This window comes from Lampetra fluviatilis, chromosome 48 (assembly GCF_964198595.1).
Source record: "Lampetra fluviatilis chromosome 48, kcLamFluv1.1, whole genome shotgun sequence".
NCBI classification, from domain to species: domain Eukaryota; kingdom Metazoa; phylum Chordata; class Hyperoartia; order Petromyzontiformes; family Petromyzontidae; genus Lampetra; species Lampetra fluviatilis.
The window spans coordinates 7,476,356-7,495,003 of NC_136322.1; the positions used below are offsets into that span (position 1 = coordinate 7,476,356).

At 48.7% G+C, this 18,648-nt stretch overlaps 1 protein-coding gene across 1 annotated transcript; it reads right to left on the minus strand.

Annotated features, from left to right (window-relative positions):
• Positions 1-1,871: 1,871 nt before the first annotated feature.
• LOC144947974 (phospholipase A and acyltransferase 3-like) lies at positions 1,872-18,048 on the minus strand. The gene is made up of 4 exons (XM_078877403.1): positions 17,966-18,048; positions 6,943-7,043; positions 3,525-3,784; positions 1,872-1,907 (listed from the first exon to the last, which is right to left on the minus strand). Exons 1-4 carry the CDS (start codon positions 18,046-18,048, stop codon positions 1,872-1,874), a joined length of 480 nt encoding a protein of 159 aa, XP_078733529.1.
• Positions 18,049-18,648: the final 600 nt, after the last annotated feature.

Below are 18,648 nucleotides of genomic sequence, written 5' to 3' on the forward strand. Positions count from 1 at the left end.
ATGAGTACCTGGTGTGTAGTAAACATGGCCACTGGGGGAAACAAAGGTGGCCGGGCGTGGTGCTGGCCGCTCATCCCCTCATGTGCCACATTGGCGGCCTTCATAGGCGCTGCTCACGAAGCGGCATGTTCCCCCACACTCTGTTAATGCTATACGGGGGGGGGGTGATCTTCGTGTACGAGTGAACTAACTGTCTCCAGAAGGACTTGGATTCAGAATCTTGACTTATACTGGAGGAGGAATCCGATGAGCTATGAAGCTTTCTTTTTTTCTCATCGGTGTCCAGCACTGGTGCCAGCACGTTACAACTGTAGAGGCAGTGCGCCGACTAGCGGTCAGAAGTGGTTATTGCGGGTGCGACAACAGTATGGGCAGAAAGAAAGACAGATATACAGGAGCGACCATGAGGGGGGATATCTGGGCCAAAGGTCAGAGAGGGGATCTATCTGGGAGTTCCCCGAACCAGCTTGAGAGTTCGAGAAAGGGGGCGTGGCCAGGGCGGAGCCACGGGCATGCTGGGAGGATAAAAGGGAGCGAGGAACGGGGTTCTGGGCTGCCACCAGGGATCGGAGTCTTGGTCGTCGTCGCTGTCGTCTTCGTCGTCGCTTGTCGTCTTTGTCGTCGCTTCATCGCCGTTGTCACTAGATAATCAGCCAGCGATATAGTGAAGTCGGCGCAATCGAGCTCGACTGTCAGCGCTGTATTCCGTGCGACACAGTTGTAGTTGTGTGAGTGTGAGGAAATAATGGGGAAGCCTCTACAGTTTATACCTCCAGAGTCGTTAAACTACACAACAACAAACAATACGAAAAGACGATGGGAGTGCGAAGTATAGGAAGGGTGAGCAGATCGCTTTTAAAACATGTGCACAAATAAAACGAAACTATTTTATTCCACCAGGTAAAAGCATACACTGATCTATCAACGCAAATTATAGCAACTCAACCAAGTGGCTTATCATCATCATTGTCATCACGTGCACATTGACAACAGCAGCCAAACACTCTAAACACATAGAGATGCATAGGCACCCACAAAGACACAAAGACACTCACAGAGTCACATAGACACTCACAGAAACAGATACACACTCATAGAGACACATAGACACTCTTAGAGACACATAGACACTCATAGACTAAACCTTGTTTTTTTTTTAACCAGGTAAGGCCTCACTACTGAGCGACTGTGTAGCTCTATTTGAGAAATGACATCTGGCCATCACAAATGATAGCAACTCAACAAAGTGGCTTATCATCATCATCATCACGTTGATATTTATTGCAGCAGCCAATTACTCTAAACGCGTGGGTGATGTTGATTCTAAATGTGGAGGGGAAAAACCGGGAGGACCCTGAGAGAAATCCACGCCGCCACGGGGAGAGAGAGAGAGATGCATATTAATGGCAGCGGTCAATAAACAATCTAAATAATCTGAACGCGTGTTTCTAAGGGGCCGTCCATAAATGACCCCCTCTCCAGGAAGTCGTTTTTTACTGAGAGCAGCAATGTCAATGGTGTGCTTCGCTAACTCTCTGGACAAAATAGCCGTTCTTCGTTCGGAGCAATCACTCTCAATGTTATGCATCATTGTTCTTACATTCCAGGTAAGGCCCACTGAACTATATAGCTCGTTTTCATAAGCAACCTGGCCACAAACGATAGCCCAATGATGTGGCTTATCGTGTGAAAATGAACAGCAGCAAAATACTCTAAACGCGTGTTTCTAATTGTGGAGGGGAAAACTAGAGGACCCGGAGAAAAATCCACCGGCCACTTGGAGAACATGCAAACTCAAAGTATACAGGCATCAGGGTTGGGATCGAACCCCCTGCATATCAGGCAAGGGAGTTAGCATCTCCGAGCCACCGTTACGCCAAATCTCGCAACGTCACGCCTCGGGCCACCTGGTCAAGTAGGTGCAGGGGACGTCAGCGTTGTCGAAGCGGGTGGGGGCATGACGACGGTGACGTTACGCAGACCGTTGCAGATGACGGTTGCAAATGGAAGTGGTGAAGGCTCTGGAGTGGAGGGAGTGTGGTGGGGGCAGGGGGAGTGGGGGATAATTGGCGGGAAACCGGGATAATGTGGCCCCTCCCCCCCCTCCCTCCCACCATGTTACAAAATGGCTGTGCAGGGAGACAAGATGGTCGTACACTGAACGCATTTCAAGGGGATCTTTATTGGTTTGAATGTCTCGCACAAAGAGTGAAAAGAGAATTTCAGTGAAAAAAGATATGCGAGTACTGTATATAGGGTTGCGGTGGAGTTGAGATGTTAACTACCTTGCCTGGTATAGAGGAGGTCGTGAGTTCGATCCTGGCCCTGACGATGCCTGCTGTATATTTGGGGTTTGCATGTCTCTCTCCGTGGTCGCGTGGATTTTTTTCTCTGGGTCCTCTGGTTTTTCCATCCACATTTAGAAACGTGAGCTTAGAGTATTCGGCTGCTATACATTGTCACGTGATACGCCCCTTCTTTGGGCTATCATTTGTGGCCAGGTCGCTTCTGAGAAAGAGCTACATAGCTCAGTTGATTCTAAATGTGGAGGAGAAAACTGGAGGACAGGGTCAAAAATGCACGCTCCAAATATAGAGCAGACTTCAGGGTCGGGATCGAACCCACGGCCTCCTGCATACCAGGCGAGGCAGTTAACATCTCCTAACCACCGCGACACACATTGACCATCAGAGATGGAGCAAGCAAGCAAGCAACAAAAACAAAGAAAAATGCATGCAAGCGATTAATGGATTGTTGCATCGCAAGACCATGAGGGACGTCACCAGTGGATCGAGCATGGCGAATGACGACGGTGGTTGTTGAGCCGCACCACGGCAGCGCTGCCAGCGACTGACTAACTACTTTTAAACCCCAGGAAGGACAGTGCGCCAAACAAAATGGTACCAAAGATTCCCACCATCAATGTGTCAGCCTGGAAGGAAAAACAAACGAAAGTGCCACATGTTAACGCGACGACGACGACGAAAAAAAGCACGGTAGCTCAAGACTTTGTAGGAACGAGGACAGAGGGCAAAGGCGTGCACTGGCACTGTTGTAGCTGCTACCCTCATACAGGCAGACTTACGCTGAACGCAGGGGTCGGCATAAAAAAACAACCAGAAGTGCCATTTTCATTCTAATTCGGTTAAAATAAAATTCAATATTCCGGAGGCATGGGTTCGATCCCGAGCCATGATACCTGCTGTATATTTGGAGTCTGAGTGTCTCTCTCATCATCACCACGGTGGCTAGGAGATGTTAAATACTTCGCCTGGTATACAGGAGGATTCGATCCCGACCATGACTATGCCTGCTGCTGTATATTTGGAGTCCGTGACTCTTTCTCTCTTCGTCATCACGGTGGCTAGGAGATGTTAACTACCTCGCATAGTACGCAGGAGGTTGTGGGTTCCATCCCGACCTGACGATGCCTGAGCCTGTAGGTGCGACTACATTACACCTCGCCTACCCCCCACCAACCCACCCACCCCTCCCTCCCGTGCCCCTTCTATGATGTCCCTGACCTGTTTCGAACGGGGCTGCCCGAAACGGAGATTGGTCACAAAATGCTCGCAGTTTCTTTTGCAGATGTTGTACGACAGCTTCTTGTTCACCGTCTGGCGGCAATTCTCCAGGATCTCGGCCACGGGCAGCGGATTTCCCAGCTTGTTGTTCACCTTCCACTTGTCAGTGCCCACCACCTCCACAAGCTTGTCCCTCCTGACAACTGCTTTGGCATTGCTCGAACAGCTGATGACACCGAGGCAATAGCCGCTGCACATCCCTGAAATTTCGTCAAGAATCGGAATGAGAACGTGTGTATGTGCAGTGTGTTGAACTTCTTTGGCACCGTACGTAGTCATGTGGAGGAACACAACACACTAACACACAATAACAACAAGATGCAGTTCTAAAAAAATTAGTTTTCAATATAGTGTAGTGGTGTCGTGTATAGTGTGCTGTATAGTACTGTAGTGTATACAGTAAGTCCACTGGTTGTGGAAGACCCGCTTACGGAAATCCAACCTTATAGAATAAGCTCATAATTAATCGTGTTGCAAAAATGATTCAACATGCGTAAATGTCAGCGCAAATAGTGCAGCGCGGTGAGGTGGCGGATGAATACCGCGGATTGAGGCGTAAGGAGGCTGTGCAGCACCTTATCGCACAGGAGATTGAATGCTTTGGCACAGACACATCACTGTTCTCTCCCTCTCTCTGAGACGTGTTTTTTTCTGGAGGACAGCTCACGGAAGACATGGGAAGATGATACCCTTCCTCCAGTCACGAAGACCCGAAGGAGAGAGACGTGTTACAGGAAGTGTAGGTTTTTGCCATGAAGAATTCCCTTGCCAGAAAGCCATCGTCACTTCCCAAAGGGGTTTTCTGATAGACCCATGGTACTTCGCCTTCCTCTCGAGGCCAATAGACACATCACGGTTGCCTCGGCTTATGCTCCAACCTTAAATAACCCTGAAACGATTAAAGGAAGCCATCGTCATCAGGAGGATGACGATCGCTTTGTGTCGCGATCGAAACGTCGTCGTTTTTTGTTATTTCCTTTCAACCTATCTACGTGACTTTGCCAAAAGACCAAAAGAAAAGGAATCCCTGCCGTCACGAACGCTTTAAGTCAAGAGGAAACAGTCTATCGCGAACTTGGCCAAATATTATCCTCCATTTCACAGGAATGGCCAGATCCTCTTGCGAGGCGACTTCAATGCCAGGGTAGGGACCGGCAATGATACCTGGCTTGGTATCATTGTGTAGTGATGACGACACATGCCGTTGCTTTACAGAGAGCCTTTATTTTGGAATCAACGTTATTCCTAGGCCCGGGCTTTGGTTCTTGATGCTTGAACTTTGTATTCTCTCCAACCGTCCCTTCCCCTTGTGCTGTCCCCTTGTATGTCCGCCGAGCTCCCCTTTCTCGAAGGTTCACTCTCCCCATTTTCCTCTGCCAATCCTCGTCCTCCTTCTCTAACCGTTGTCAACCATTGCCCCAACAGTTCACCCTCGTTTTCCCGCATTTTTACTTTTGAATTTCTAAACCAATCTGTTCAACTCGCTGGCCATGACCAATCCTCTTTGAGGCCTCCCTGCACCACTCAGAGGCCTCTAACGCACTTCCTGACTGTCCGTCTGCGTATGTGCCTCGTCAGGCAAGTGGTCTATTGTTTCAGTCATTACAATGGAAGCCGTGGCGTTGGCAAGTCTAAGAGCAATGGTCAACTCCTCTTTGGACTGTGCTCAACGCATGGCTGCTCAATATCGACTACTTTCTATCAGCTTGACCACTTTAAAACAACCTGGATGTACCCTAGGTCAAAACACTGGCACAGTTCCATGATGGTATAGTAGGAAGGATTAGCACTCTCTAGGGCGTGTCAGAGGCATTTAACATTTCAAATGGAGTGAAGCAAGGCTGTGGTCTAGCTCCAACTCTTTTTTAGCCCGTTCTTTGCTGCTATGGTTGGTGGGGCCATGAAGGAGCTGAAACCAGGAGTGGCGATCCGGTACCGCACAGAAGGTGAGGCTTCATAAGTTGTCACGGTTACCCGCAAAGACTCCCATCGGGGAGGTCATAAATACGTTAACTTCAATGCGCAGATGACTGCGCCTTGGTTGACCACGCTGAGGTGAGCCAGCAATTGGGTAGTCGGCTCCTTTTCCTATTCAGCCAGAGAATTTGATCTCACTGCGAGCCACAAATGGCTCCTGGGAGGCATTGCAGTTGAGAGCAAGGATCCACATTTACCAACACCAACTTAACTCGATCACCGAATTCAAATATCCGGGAAGTGACAGTGACAAGTGATGGTGTTCTTGGACCAAAAGATTAAAAATATAATGAGCAGACCCTCGCCCACTTTCGGTCGATCTTTGAGAGCATCTATGGGACAAACTGGGCAGCGTTTACAGGGCAGTCGTAGTAAGCACTCTCCTTTGTGGCTCTGAAACTGGGACTCCATACCATCGCCACTTACGACGACTCAACGACCTCCAGCAGAAACATATGAGAAGTCTCATGAGGGAAAAATGGCAGGAAAGAATAGCTAAGACCGAGGCCCTTGCTGGAGCTGGAATGGCTCCTTGTCAACCATGGTCACCATCGCCCAACTTCGCTGGGATGGACACACACACACAGACTACTCGGTAGAAAAGAGACTCCCAAAAAATTTGCTCTACGCTCAATTGCACGAGATGGCTCCAGTAGCGGAGGAGGTCAGCGCTTTGGCGCTTCGTGGATGGTGCTTCACTTTTAATTTGAGAAGATTTGGAATTGCGGTAGATTCGTTTGAAAATCTCGCCCAAAAACAGACAGCGATGGCGTGGCACAGCTTTGGCTGAAGCTACTCGGGTGCTTGAAAAACAGTGCCTTTAAGACACAGCAAGCCCAGTTTTGCAGTGGTCGCAGTGTCGACCAGTGCATCTGAATCTCTGGGGTGTACCCTCAAGCCCACCGTGCGTGTGATCTGTGGGGAAAGGCATGTTTCTCAAACGCCTGTCTTGCCAGTCACAAGCAAACTCACGGAAATCGAACACGCCGGCCACGTAAGATGACGAAGGATCTCTGACTCCCGATGCAAGAGAGATCATCGTCCTTGGGGACGGACTGCATGATGATGATGATGAGTGTATAGTGTAGTGTGTAGTGTAGTGGGTAGTGTAGTGTATAGTGTAGTGTATATTGTGGTGTATAGTAGTGTTGTAGTTTATAGTGTAGTGTAAAGTAGTATATAGTACAGTGTATTGTATAGTAGTGTAGTCGTGTAGTTTGTAGAACATAATGTAGTGTATAGTGTAGTGTATAGTGTAGTGTAAATAGCATCTGAAAGCGTGCGATGCGGTGACCGCCCTTGTCCGATGCCGCGAGCATGACTGGTCAAGTTCTGTGCAGTCTACACGGGGAAGGAGGGGGGTGGGTGTTGGTCTACTCACCATCGGAAGTGATGTGCACCACATAGCCATCTCCCACGTATATGGCCCAGTGCTGGTAGCCCCATCGAGATATCTCAATGAGGTCAGCGGGTTTGGGATCGCTGGCGGTGGAGAGAGAGAAATGGAGGTACAAGGCGCGAGTGAAGATGGGGTTAGGTGGGCCGGGGCGTCAGCCACCTTCCACTAACTAATAAAGCAGGGAGAAGCAGTGCCGGATTAAGCTAGTGCGGGGCCTATAGCATCTTTTTTTTTCTTCTTTATTCTCTTTTTTTTATCTTACCTATAAACGTCACTTTTTGTCTGTCTGTCTGTCCGTCTGTCTGTCTGTCTGTCTGTCCGTCTGCGTACGCTCCCTTCCGGGGGATGTAGCTCTCGGACCGTGGGGTTCGCCGAGATTACATTTTGCAGGTGGGCACGCCCCCAGCCCCGCGGTAAACTTAGGCATTTCCGATTTTTCGTCTCTAAACTTTAAATCGGACCGATTATCGATTTAGTGCGATTTCTCTTTATTTATTTATTTACTATTGCCGACCGGCACGTTGCGCATGAGTGAAGGCGGTTGCCCCTGGCAATGGGCGGTTGGCCCCTGGAAACGGGCGGTTGGCCCCTGGCAACGGTTAGCAACGCCGCTTAGAGGTGGACGCCATTTTTAATTCCCGTTAAAAAGATGCGCACGCATTAACACGCGACTCTGAGGTAAATTCATCAAAGTTTCACGTCCTCTTCACTCCCCCCCCCCACCCCAATGTGTGCAATTACTATCATAGGGTCGGTAGATAATAAAATACTAGCGATTAGACAGTATTATTGTAGCGCGGGGGGGGGGGGGGTGACGGCCACTGCACCCAGCCTCGGCCGGGTGGGCAATCTAGGCGAGGCCGGAGGCTCTGCACGGTACTAGGCCTCGACACCCCACGCGTCTCAGGCGACGACTTTGTGGTATAAACTCGATATACCCAGCGTTGCCCGGGGGGAAAATACATTTAAAATCTTCTGAAAACTTTAAAACATAACATACCAATGAAAATACAACTGTGTAATTTAAAATGTAAAACCGACCACGCCAAGAATCGATTCTCTGAATCGCGAAAAGGAATCGAAGGTTGTAGATTCATTTAGAATCGCCCTGTTCCCGTTTTAATTTGGAGCTTTCGTGACTGCAGGAATTATTCTTTGGTTCTTTCGGTAAAGTCACGTATAAAGATAACATTATAAATTAAATAAAAGCATACTACGACGTTTCGATTGCAACACAAGCAATCATCATCAGGTATAAAAGAAATAGCAACAAAAATCTAACCAGAAAACTATAGACAGACATTTGGTAAAAAATGTTTTTAATATTTACATTTTTGATATTTGACACACACACACTGTCAGACTCACTCTCACACTCTCAGACTCACACACACACACTCTCAGACTCACCCACACACATACACTCATTCTCACACTCTCAGACTCACACACATACTCACTCTCACACTCTCAGACTCACACACACACACTCTCAGACACACACATACACTCACTCTCACACTCTCAGACTCACACACACACACTCTCAGACTCACCCACACACATACACTCACTCTCACACTCTCAGACTCACACACATACTCACTCTCACACTCTCAGACTCACACACACACACTCTCATACTCACCCACACACATACACTCACTCTCACACTCTCAGACTCACACACACACACTCTCAGACTCACCCACACACATACACTCACTCTCACACTCTCAGACTCACACACATACTCACTCTCACACTCTCAGACTCACACACACACACTCTCAGACTCACCCACACACATACACTCACTCTCACACTCTCAGACTCACACACATACTCACTCTCACACTCTCAGACTCACACACACACACTCTCAGACTCACCCACACACATACACTCATTCTCACACTCTCAGACTCACACACGCGCTCTCACACTCTCAGACTCACACACATACTCACTCTCACACTCTCAGACTCACACACACACACTCTCAGACTCACCCACACATACACTCACTCTCACACTCTCAGACTCACACACATACTCACTCTCACACTCTCAGACTCACACACACACACTCTCAGACTCACCCACACACATACACTCACTCTCACACTCTCAGACTCACACACATACTCACTCTCACACTCTCAGACTCACACACACACACTCTCAGACTCACCCACACACACATACACTCATTCTCACACTCTCAGACTCACACACATACTCACTCTCACACTCTCAGACTCACACACACACACTCTCACTCACCCACACACATACACTCATTCTCACACTCTCAGACTCACACACATACTCACTCTCACACTCTCAGACTCACACACACACACTCTCAGACTCACCCACACACATACACTCACTCTCACACTCTCAGACTCACACACATACTCACTCTCACACTCTCAGACTCACACACACACACTCTCAGACTCACCCACACACACATACACTCATTCTCACACTCTCAGACTCACACACATACTCACTCTCACACTCTCAGACTCACACACACACACTCTCACTCACCCACACACATACACTCATTCTCACACTCTCAGACTCACACACATACTCACTCTCACACTCTCAGACTCACACACACACACTCTCAGACTCACCCACACACATACACTCACTCTCACACTCTCAGACTCACACACATACTCACTCTCACACTCTCAGACTCACACACACACACTCTCAGACTCACCCACACACATACACTCATTCTCACACTCTCAGACTCACACACATACTCACTCTCACACTCTCAGACTCACACACACACACTCTCACTCACCCACACACATACACTCATTCTCACACTCTCAGACTCACACACATACTCACTCTCACACTCTCAGACTCACACACACACACTCTCAGACTCACCCACACACATACACTCACTCTCACACTCTCAGACTCACACACATACTCACTCTCACACTCTCAGACTCACACACACACCCTCTCAGACTCACCCACACACATACACTCACTCTCACACTCTCAGACTCACACACATACTCACTCTCACACTCTCAGACTCACACACACACACTCTCACTCACCCACACACATACACTCACTCTCACACTCTCAGACTCACACACATACTCACTCTCACACTCTCAGACTCACACACACACACTCTCAGACTCACCCACACACATACACTCACTCTCACACTCTCAGACTCACACACATACTCACTCTCACACTCTCAGACTCACACACACACACTCTCAGACTCACCCACACACATACACTCATTCTCACACTCTCAGACTCACACACATACTCACTCTCACACTCTCAGACTCACACACACACACTCTCACTCACCCACACACATACACTCATTCTCACACTCTCAGACTCACACACATACTCACTCTCACACTCTCAGACTCACACACACACACTCTCAGACTCACCCACACACATACACTCACTCTCACACTCTCAGACTCACACACATACTCACTCTCACACTCTCAGACTCACACACACACACTCTCAGACTCACCCACACACATACACTCATTCTCACACTCTCAGACTCACACACTCGCTCTCACACTCTCAGACTCGCACACACTCGCGGCGTTGCTCGGTGTTCGGTGGGGGGGGATTGCATGAGTGGGCGTGTTTACCTTCCCCCCACCCTCCCCGATATCGTCAACCAATCGCGGCGATTCTCATTTCTGTCGAAAAGTTACGAGGTTAGTCACGCAGCTTCACAGCTCCGTTAAAACATTTAAATATTCATGTTTACTATTTTGTATCACTCTTATATATTAAAAGATGTTAGGGATTAAGTTATGTTTGATGATAGTAAATATACACTATGCACCACGATTTTTCCCTGGGTAAAAAGTGTTATTTTTAAATTGCTTACGCCTCCTAAATATATAAGATGGCTATTATTCCCCATACATGTTGCTTTTGTGACCAGAACTTTATATAAAGGAACGAATTACACAAATGCACAAGTTTTCTCCTAGCAAAATAGCTCAATTTGTAAATATCACTGTCCGTGTCACAAAAAACTAAGTTTGAGGGGAATTTTCGCCCAATTGTAACTTTTGAGATGTCAGCGTATAGAAAATAACACTTACTACCCAGCGACTAACACATGTGTACTTTTTGGTAAAAAAATATTTATTTTTACGATTAAAATTTTGATCACTGTCTGTGTGGTGGTTAGGGTGTGATTGATGAGGATGAGTGGTGAGTGGTGAGGATGAGTGGTGATTAGTGAGTGGTGAGGGTGAGTGGTAATGGTGAGTGGTGAGCGTGAGTGGTGAGGGTGTGATTGGTGAGGATGAGAGGTGAGTAGTGAGGGTGAGTGGTGAGGGTTAGTGGCGGTTGTGAGTGGCGGTTGTGAGTGGTGATTAGTGAGTGGTCAGGGTGAGTGGTGAGGGTGAGTGGTGAGCGTGAATGGTGAGTGGTGAGGGTGAGCGGTGAGGGTGAGCGGTAAGCGTGAGTGGTGTACACTTGGCGACACGTAAGCAAGTTTTTTTTTTAATGGGAATAGAGTGAGTGGTGGTTGTGAGGGTGAGTGAGGGTGAGTGGTGAGTGGTTAGGGTGAGTAGTGAGGGTGAGGCGTGAGTGGTGAGCGTGACTGGTGAGTGGTGAGAGTGAGTGGCGAGGGTGAGTGGTGAGGGAGAGTGGTGAGTGGTGAGTGGTGAGTGTGGTGAGTGGTGAGGGTGAGTAGTGAGTGGTGAGCATGAGTGGTGGGGGGGGAGTGGTGAGTGGTGAGGGTGAGTGGTGATTGGTGAGTGGTGAGGGTGAGTGGTGAGGGTGAATGGTGAGTGTGAGTGGTGAGGGTGAGTGGTAAGGGTGAGTGGCGGTTGTGAATGGTGATTAGTGAGGGGTGAGTGGTGAGGGTGAGCGTGAGTGGTGAGCGGTGAGGGTGAGCAGTGAGGGTGAGTGGTGATTGGTTAGGGTGTGATTGATGAGGATGAGTGCTGAGTGGTGAGGGTGAGTGGTTGTTGTGAGGGTGAGTGGTGAGGGTGAGTGGTGATTAGTGAGTGGTGAGGGTGAGTGGTAATGGTGAGTGGTGAGCGTGAGTGGTGAGGGTGAGCGTGAGTGGTGAGGGTGTGATTGGTGAGGATGAGAGGTGAGTAGTGAGGGTGAGTGGTGAGGGTGAGTGGCGGTTGTGAGTGGCGGTTGTGAGTGGTGATTATTGAGTGGTCAGGGTGAGTGGTGAGCGTGAATGGTGATTAGTGAGTGGTGAGGGTGAGTGGCGAGGGTGACTGGTGAGGGAGAGGGGTGAGTGGTGAGTGTGGTGAGCGGTGAGGGTGAGTGGCTGTTGTGAGGGTGAGTGGTGAGGGTGAGTGGTAAGGTTGAGTGGTGATGTTGAGTGTTGAGGGTTAGTGGAGAGTGGTGAGGGGTGAGAGATTGGTTAGTGGTGAGGGTGAGTGGTGAGGGTGAGTGGTAAGGTTGAGTGGTGATGTTGAGTGGTGAGGGTTTGTGGAGAGTGGTGAGGGTGAGTGGTGAGTAGTGCGGGTGAGTGGTGGTTGTGACGGTGAGTGGTGAGGGTGAGTGGTGAGGCTGAATGGTGAGTTGAATGGTGAGAGTGAGTGGTGAGCATGAGTTGTGGGGGTGAGTGGTGAGTGGTGAGGGTGAGTGGTGATTGGTGAGGGTGTGATTGGTGAGGGTGAGGGTGTGATTAGTGAGGGTGAGTGGTGAGTGGTGAGGGTGAGTGGCGGTTGTGAGTGGTTATTAGTGTGGGGTGAGTGGTGAAGGTGAGCGTGAGTGGTGAGGGTGAGTGGTGAGGGTGAGTGGTGAGGGTGAGTGGTGAGGGTGAGTGGTGAGGGTGAGTGGTGAGGGTGAGTGGTGATTAGTGAGTGGTGATGGTGAGTTGTGAGCGTGAGTGGTGAGGGTGAGTGGTGAGCGTGAGTGGTGAGGGTGAGTGGTGATTGGTGAGGGTGTGATTGGTGAGGATGAGTGGTGAGTAGTGAGGGTGAGTGGTGAGGGTGAGTGGCGGTTGTGAGTGGCGGTTGTGAGTGGTGATTAGTGAGTGGTGGTGGTGAGTGGTGAGCGTGAGTGGTGAGTGGTGAGGGTGAGCAGTGATTGGTGAGGGTGTGATTGGTGAGGATGAGTGGTGAGTAGTGAGGGTGAGTGGTGAGGGTGAGTGGTGGTTGTGAGTGGTAATTAGTGAGGGGTGAGTGGTGAGCGTGAGTGGTGAGTGCTGAGGTTGAGTGGTGAGGGTGAGCGGTGACGATGAGCAGTGAGGGTGAGCAGTGAGGGTGAGTGGTGATTGGTGAGGGTGTGATTTGTGAGGATGAGTGGTGAGTGGTGAGGGTGAGTGGTAAGGGTGAGTGGTGAGCGGTGAGGGTCAGTGGTTGTTGTGAGGGTGAGTGGTGAGGGTGAGTGGTGAGGGTGAGTGGTGAGAGTGAGTGGTGAGGGTGAGTGGTGAGGGTGAGTGGCGGTTGTGAGTGGTGATTAGTGAGTGGTGAGGGTGAATGGTAGTGGTGAGTGGTGAGCGTGAGTGGTGAGGGTGAGTGGTGAGGGTGAGTGCTGAGCGGTGAGGGTGAGCAGTGAGGGTGAGCAGTGAGGGTGAGCAGTGAGGGTGAGTGGTGATTGGTGAGGGTGTGATTGGTGAGGATGAGTGGTGAGGGTGAGTGGTGAGGGTGAGTGGTGAGCGGTGAGGGTGAGTGGTTGTTGTGAGGGTGAGGGTTAGTGGTGAGAGTGAGTGGTTAGGGTGAGTGGTGAGGGTGAGTTGCTTTTGTGAGTGGTGATTAGTGAGTGGTGAGGGTGAGTGGTGAGGGTGAGTTGTGAGCGTGAGTGGTGAATGGTGAGTGCTGAGGGTGAGTGGTGAGGGTGAGTGGTGAGCGGTGAGGGTGAGTGGTTGTTGTGAGGGTGAGGGTGAGTGGTGAGGGTGAATGGTGAGAATGAGTGGTGAGGGTGAGTGGTTAGGGTGAGTGGTGAGGGTGACTTGCGGTTGTGAGTGGTGATTAGTGAGTGGTGAGGGTGAGTGGTGAGGGTGAGTGGTGAGCGTGAGTGGTGAGTGGTGAGGGTGAGTGGTGAGGGTGAGTGGTGAGTGGTGAGGGTGAGTGGTGAGGTTGAGTGGTGAGGGTATGTGGAGAGTGGTGAGGGTGAGTGGTGAGTGGTGATTGGTTAGGATGAGTGGTGAGGGTGAGTGGTGAGGGTGAGTGGTGAGGGTTAGTGGTGAGGGGTGATTGGTGGTGGTGAGGGTGAGTGGTGAGGGTGAGTGGTGAGCGTGAGTGGTGAATGGTGAGGGTTAGTGGTGAGGGTGAGTGGTGATGGTGAGTAGTGAAGGTGAGTGGTGAGTGGTGAGGGTGAGTGGTGATGGTGAGGGGTGAGTGGTGAGGGTAAGTGGTGATGAAGAGTGGTGAGGTTGAGTGGTGAGTAGTAAGGGTGAGTGGTGAGGGTGAGGGTTAGTGGTGAGGGTGAGTGGTAAGGGTGAGTGGTGAGGGTTAGTGGTGAGGGTGAGTGGTGAGGGTTTGTGGTGATGGTGAGTGGTGAGGGTGAGTGGTGAGGGTGAGTGGTGAGGGTGAGTGGTGAACAGTGAGTGGTGAGGGTAAGTGGTGATGGTGAGTAGTGAGGGTGAGTGGTTAGGGGTGAGTGGTGGGGATGAGTGGTGAGGGTGAGTGGTGAGGGTCAGTGGTGAAGGTGAGTGGTGAAGGTGAGTAGTGAGTTGTGAGGATGAGTGGTGAGGGTGATTAGTGAGTAGTGAGGATGAGTGGTGAGTGGTGAGGGTGATTAGTGAGTAGTGAGGGTGAGTGGTTAGGATGAGGGTGAGTGGAGACAGAGAGGGTGAGTGGTGAGCGTGAGTGGTATTGTCAAAGCCCGGTGGGCTTTGACAATACCTTAGTATCTGTATATATATGTAAGGTTATTAAGAAATTTATTTTTCACCCGGGCAACGCCGGGTACTTCTGCTAGTATATATATATAAAAGTCTCCACGAGCGCGCGCTTGCAGGGGATTTGGCTCTCAAACGGTGGCGTTTTCGTACTAAAAAAATTGGCGGGTGGCACGCCCCAAGCCCCGTGGTGAGAATAGGCTATTCCGTTTTCCGATCCGTCAACTTTAAATTAGTTTAATTAGCGATTTAGTGCCATTATTTTTTACTTATTTACTTATTGCGCGAGCTCGACCATACCAACTGACGACAATTACGTAGGGGGGGGGGGGGGCGGACCCTGCCAAGTGATGTGCGCTCGGTCGAGCTCACCGCCACACCACGGCACTCTGTCACGTCAGTATTTTGTGCTATATAGTCACCATGTACTACTGTAGACTCGATATATACTGCTATAGAGTCAGCATGCACTACTGTACAGTCGATATATTCTGCTATAGAGTCAGCATGTACTGTACTCCTGTAGAGTCCATATATACTGCTACTAAAAAATGAAACAGAGTTGGTATGTGCACACAAAGATAAATATTGTAATATCTGTCAACGTATTTGTTTCATAATAGTAAGCAATGAGGCAGATTTTTTATCAGCACACTAACTTTATTATTGTAACTAGTGGTAAGTACCCGGCGTTGCCGGGAGAAAAAGGCAGACGCACATGCAATTAGGCAGGTGCTTAGGTTTGGTGGGGCTGATGGTGAGGCCCCATCCCTTGGTGGCAGGATCCCGGTTCCGCAGCAGCACCCCGAACTCCTTCGAGTCAGCCTCAATGACCAGATCATCGGCATACATATCGTGGTTGACCAATAGGGAGCCATCCGTTGACCGCACCCGGGCATCGATCAGCCTCCCTTTGTATCTGTAGCAGATGGGAATTCTTCCGGAACAGGCATTGAAGGCTTGACAAACTATGTGGTCCAAATATATGTAAAATAATGTGGGAGCCAGAGGACATCCCTGTTGCGCACCAAGGTATAGATGGAATGGTTCTGACTCACAGCCACGTAGTTAGACGCGGGGCCGCTCACCATCATGAAGGTCCTTAAGGATGGTGAGCAGTGGGTCAGGGACTCGGAAAGCATGAAGAGCAACTCAGAGCCCAAGCCTACCGATGGTATCATAGGCCTTGAGCAGGTCAATAAAGCACACGCATGGACTAAGACGCACACATGGACCTACAGACTAACATAGAGGCATGCACACACAGCGACTAACACACAAACACATCGACTTACACACACACATATGGACTCACACACACATAGAAATGCATTTTAGATACACACACATGGAGTTACACACACATATCGACGTACACACATACACCGACTCACATACATACATAGAGTTACACGTACATTGCCGTACACATAAATACGCATGTGAACTATCACACATAGACATCCACTTGAGATATACACAATTAGAGTTACACACATATATGGACGTACACACATACAGCGACCCACACACACCGACTCACACACAGCAATACTTGGACACACACAAACATTGACGTGAACACAAATATGTACTTACACACACGCATATGGACTAAGACACACACACATGGACTTACACGCACATACTTAGACTTACACAGACATAGCACTACACACACATACACATATGGACTGTGACACACAGACATCAACTTTAGATACACAGACATGGATTAACACACACATATCGACTCACACACACGCATAGACTTACACACACACACATCCACTGAGACACATAGACACACAAACGCACATTGACTTACACACTCAGATGGAGCCATGCACACACATCGACTAACACACACACATGGACTAACACACACACAGCGGCTAAAAGGCACACAAATGGACTGACACGCACACTTGGACTGACACACATAAATAACCACTTTGACGTAGACACACATGGGGCATTGTCCGTTCGAAAAGACAGACACACACATGGACTTTAAGACAGGCATGGCTCTACACGCACACACTTATGGACTCAAAGACACACATCGACTTACACACACACATAGAAGGGCACAGCAATCCCCGATGATGGCACAGCTAACAGTATCGCACTATGATAATTGGTTTATTTACCCTTCTATCACGCCACAAAACTGACACCTTTTTTGGTGTCAGTTTTGTTGCCAGATTGAAGGGTAAAAAAACCAATTATCATATTTTTACTGGCAAATGAGGTTCCCATAGTATCGCAGTACTATGTATGAGTAAATAGCATGACGTGAGCGATGAAAACAATAGCAATGCATAGAAGAAATAAGCAGAAATAAGTGTAAATGAAAGAGCAGCGGTACACACAGGTAAGTTGAGAAGCAGGCTACAGTAGAAATAATAGAATGGCAGTACGCCGACTGAATGACATAAGTATTGCTACAGTCGACATGAAAGGCTGGCAGTACACTGAGTGAGGTCAAGAAGCAGGCAACAGATTATAGACTGCCATACACTGCAAATGGTGAAAAGGAAAATGAGAAGTGTAGATTATAGGTTGGCAGTGCACTGACGTTAATTAACAGCAGGCAGCAGGCCACATCAGACTGGCAGAAGACTGTCACAGCCTCATAAAAGTGCAGCAAAGAAAGTGAAAATTTAGCAACGTCAAAATCCAAAAAGAGGTTTGTGCACACAAACATGATTATTGTAACATCTGTCAACTTGTTTAATAATAGTAAACAATGAAGCTGAGTTGTTATCTGCACACAAACATAATTATTGTAATATCGGCCGACTTATTTGTTTCATAATAGTAAGCAATGAACATGAGTTATTATGTGCACACAAACATTATTATAGTAAGATTTGGCAACTGATTAGTTTAATAATAGTAAACAATGAACCAGAGTTGGTATGTGCACACAAAGATAAATATTGTAATATCTGTCAACGTATTTGTTTCATGATAGTAAGCAATGAGGCTGATTTTTTTTTATCAGCACACAAACTTTATTATTGTAACTAGCGGTAAGTACCCGGAGTTGCCAGACGAAAAAGGCAGACGCACATGTAGTTAGGCAAGTGCTTAGGTTTGGTGGGGCTGATGGTAAGGACCCACCTCTTGATGGCAAGCTCCAGGTTCAGCAGCAGCATCTCCAACTCCTTCGAGTGAGCATCAATGAGCAGATCATCGGCATACATCTTGTGGTTGACCAATAGGGAGCCATCCCTTGACCGCGCCGGGGCATCGATCAGCCTCTCATTGTATCTGTAGCAGATGGGAATTCTTCCGGTACAGACATTGAAGGCTTGACGAACTATGTGGTCCAAATATATGTAAAATAATATCGACTCGCACACACGGATTGACTTACACACACACACATCCACTGAGACACATAGACACACAAACGCACATTGACTTACACACTCAGATGGAGCCATGCACACACATCGACTAACACACACACATGGACTAACACACACACAGCGGCTAAAACGCCCACAAATGGACTGACACGCACACTTGGACTGACACACATACATAACCACTTTGACGTACACACACACATGGGGCGTTGTCCGTTCGCAAAAAACAGACACACACCTAAACTTTAAGACACACATGGCTCTACACGCACACACATATGGACTCAAAGACACACATCGACTTACACACACACATCGAGGGGCACTGCAATCCCCGATGATGGCACAGCTATCAGTATCGCAGTACTACGTATGAGTAAATAGCATGACGTGAGCAATGGAAACAATAGAAATGCATAGAAGAAATAAGCA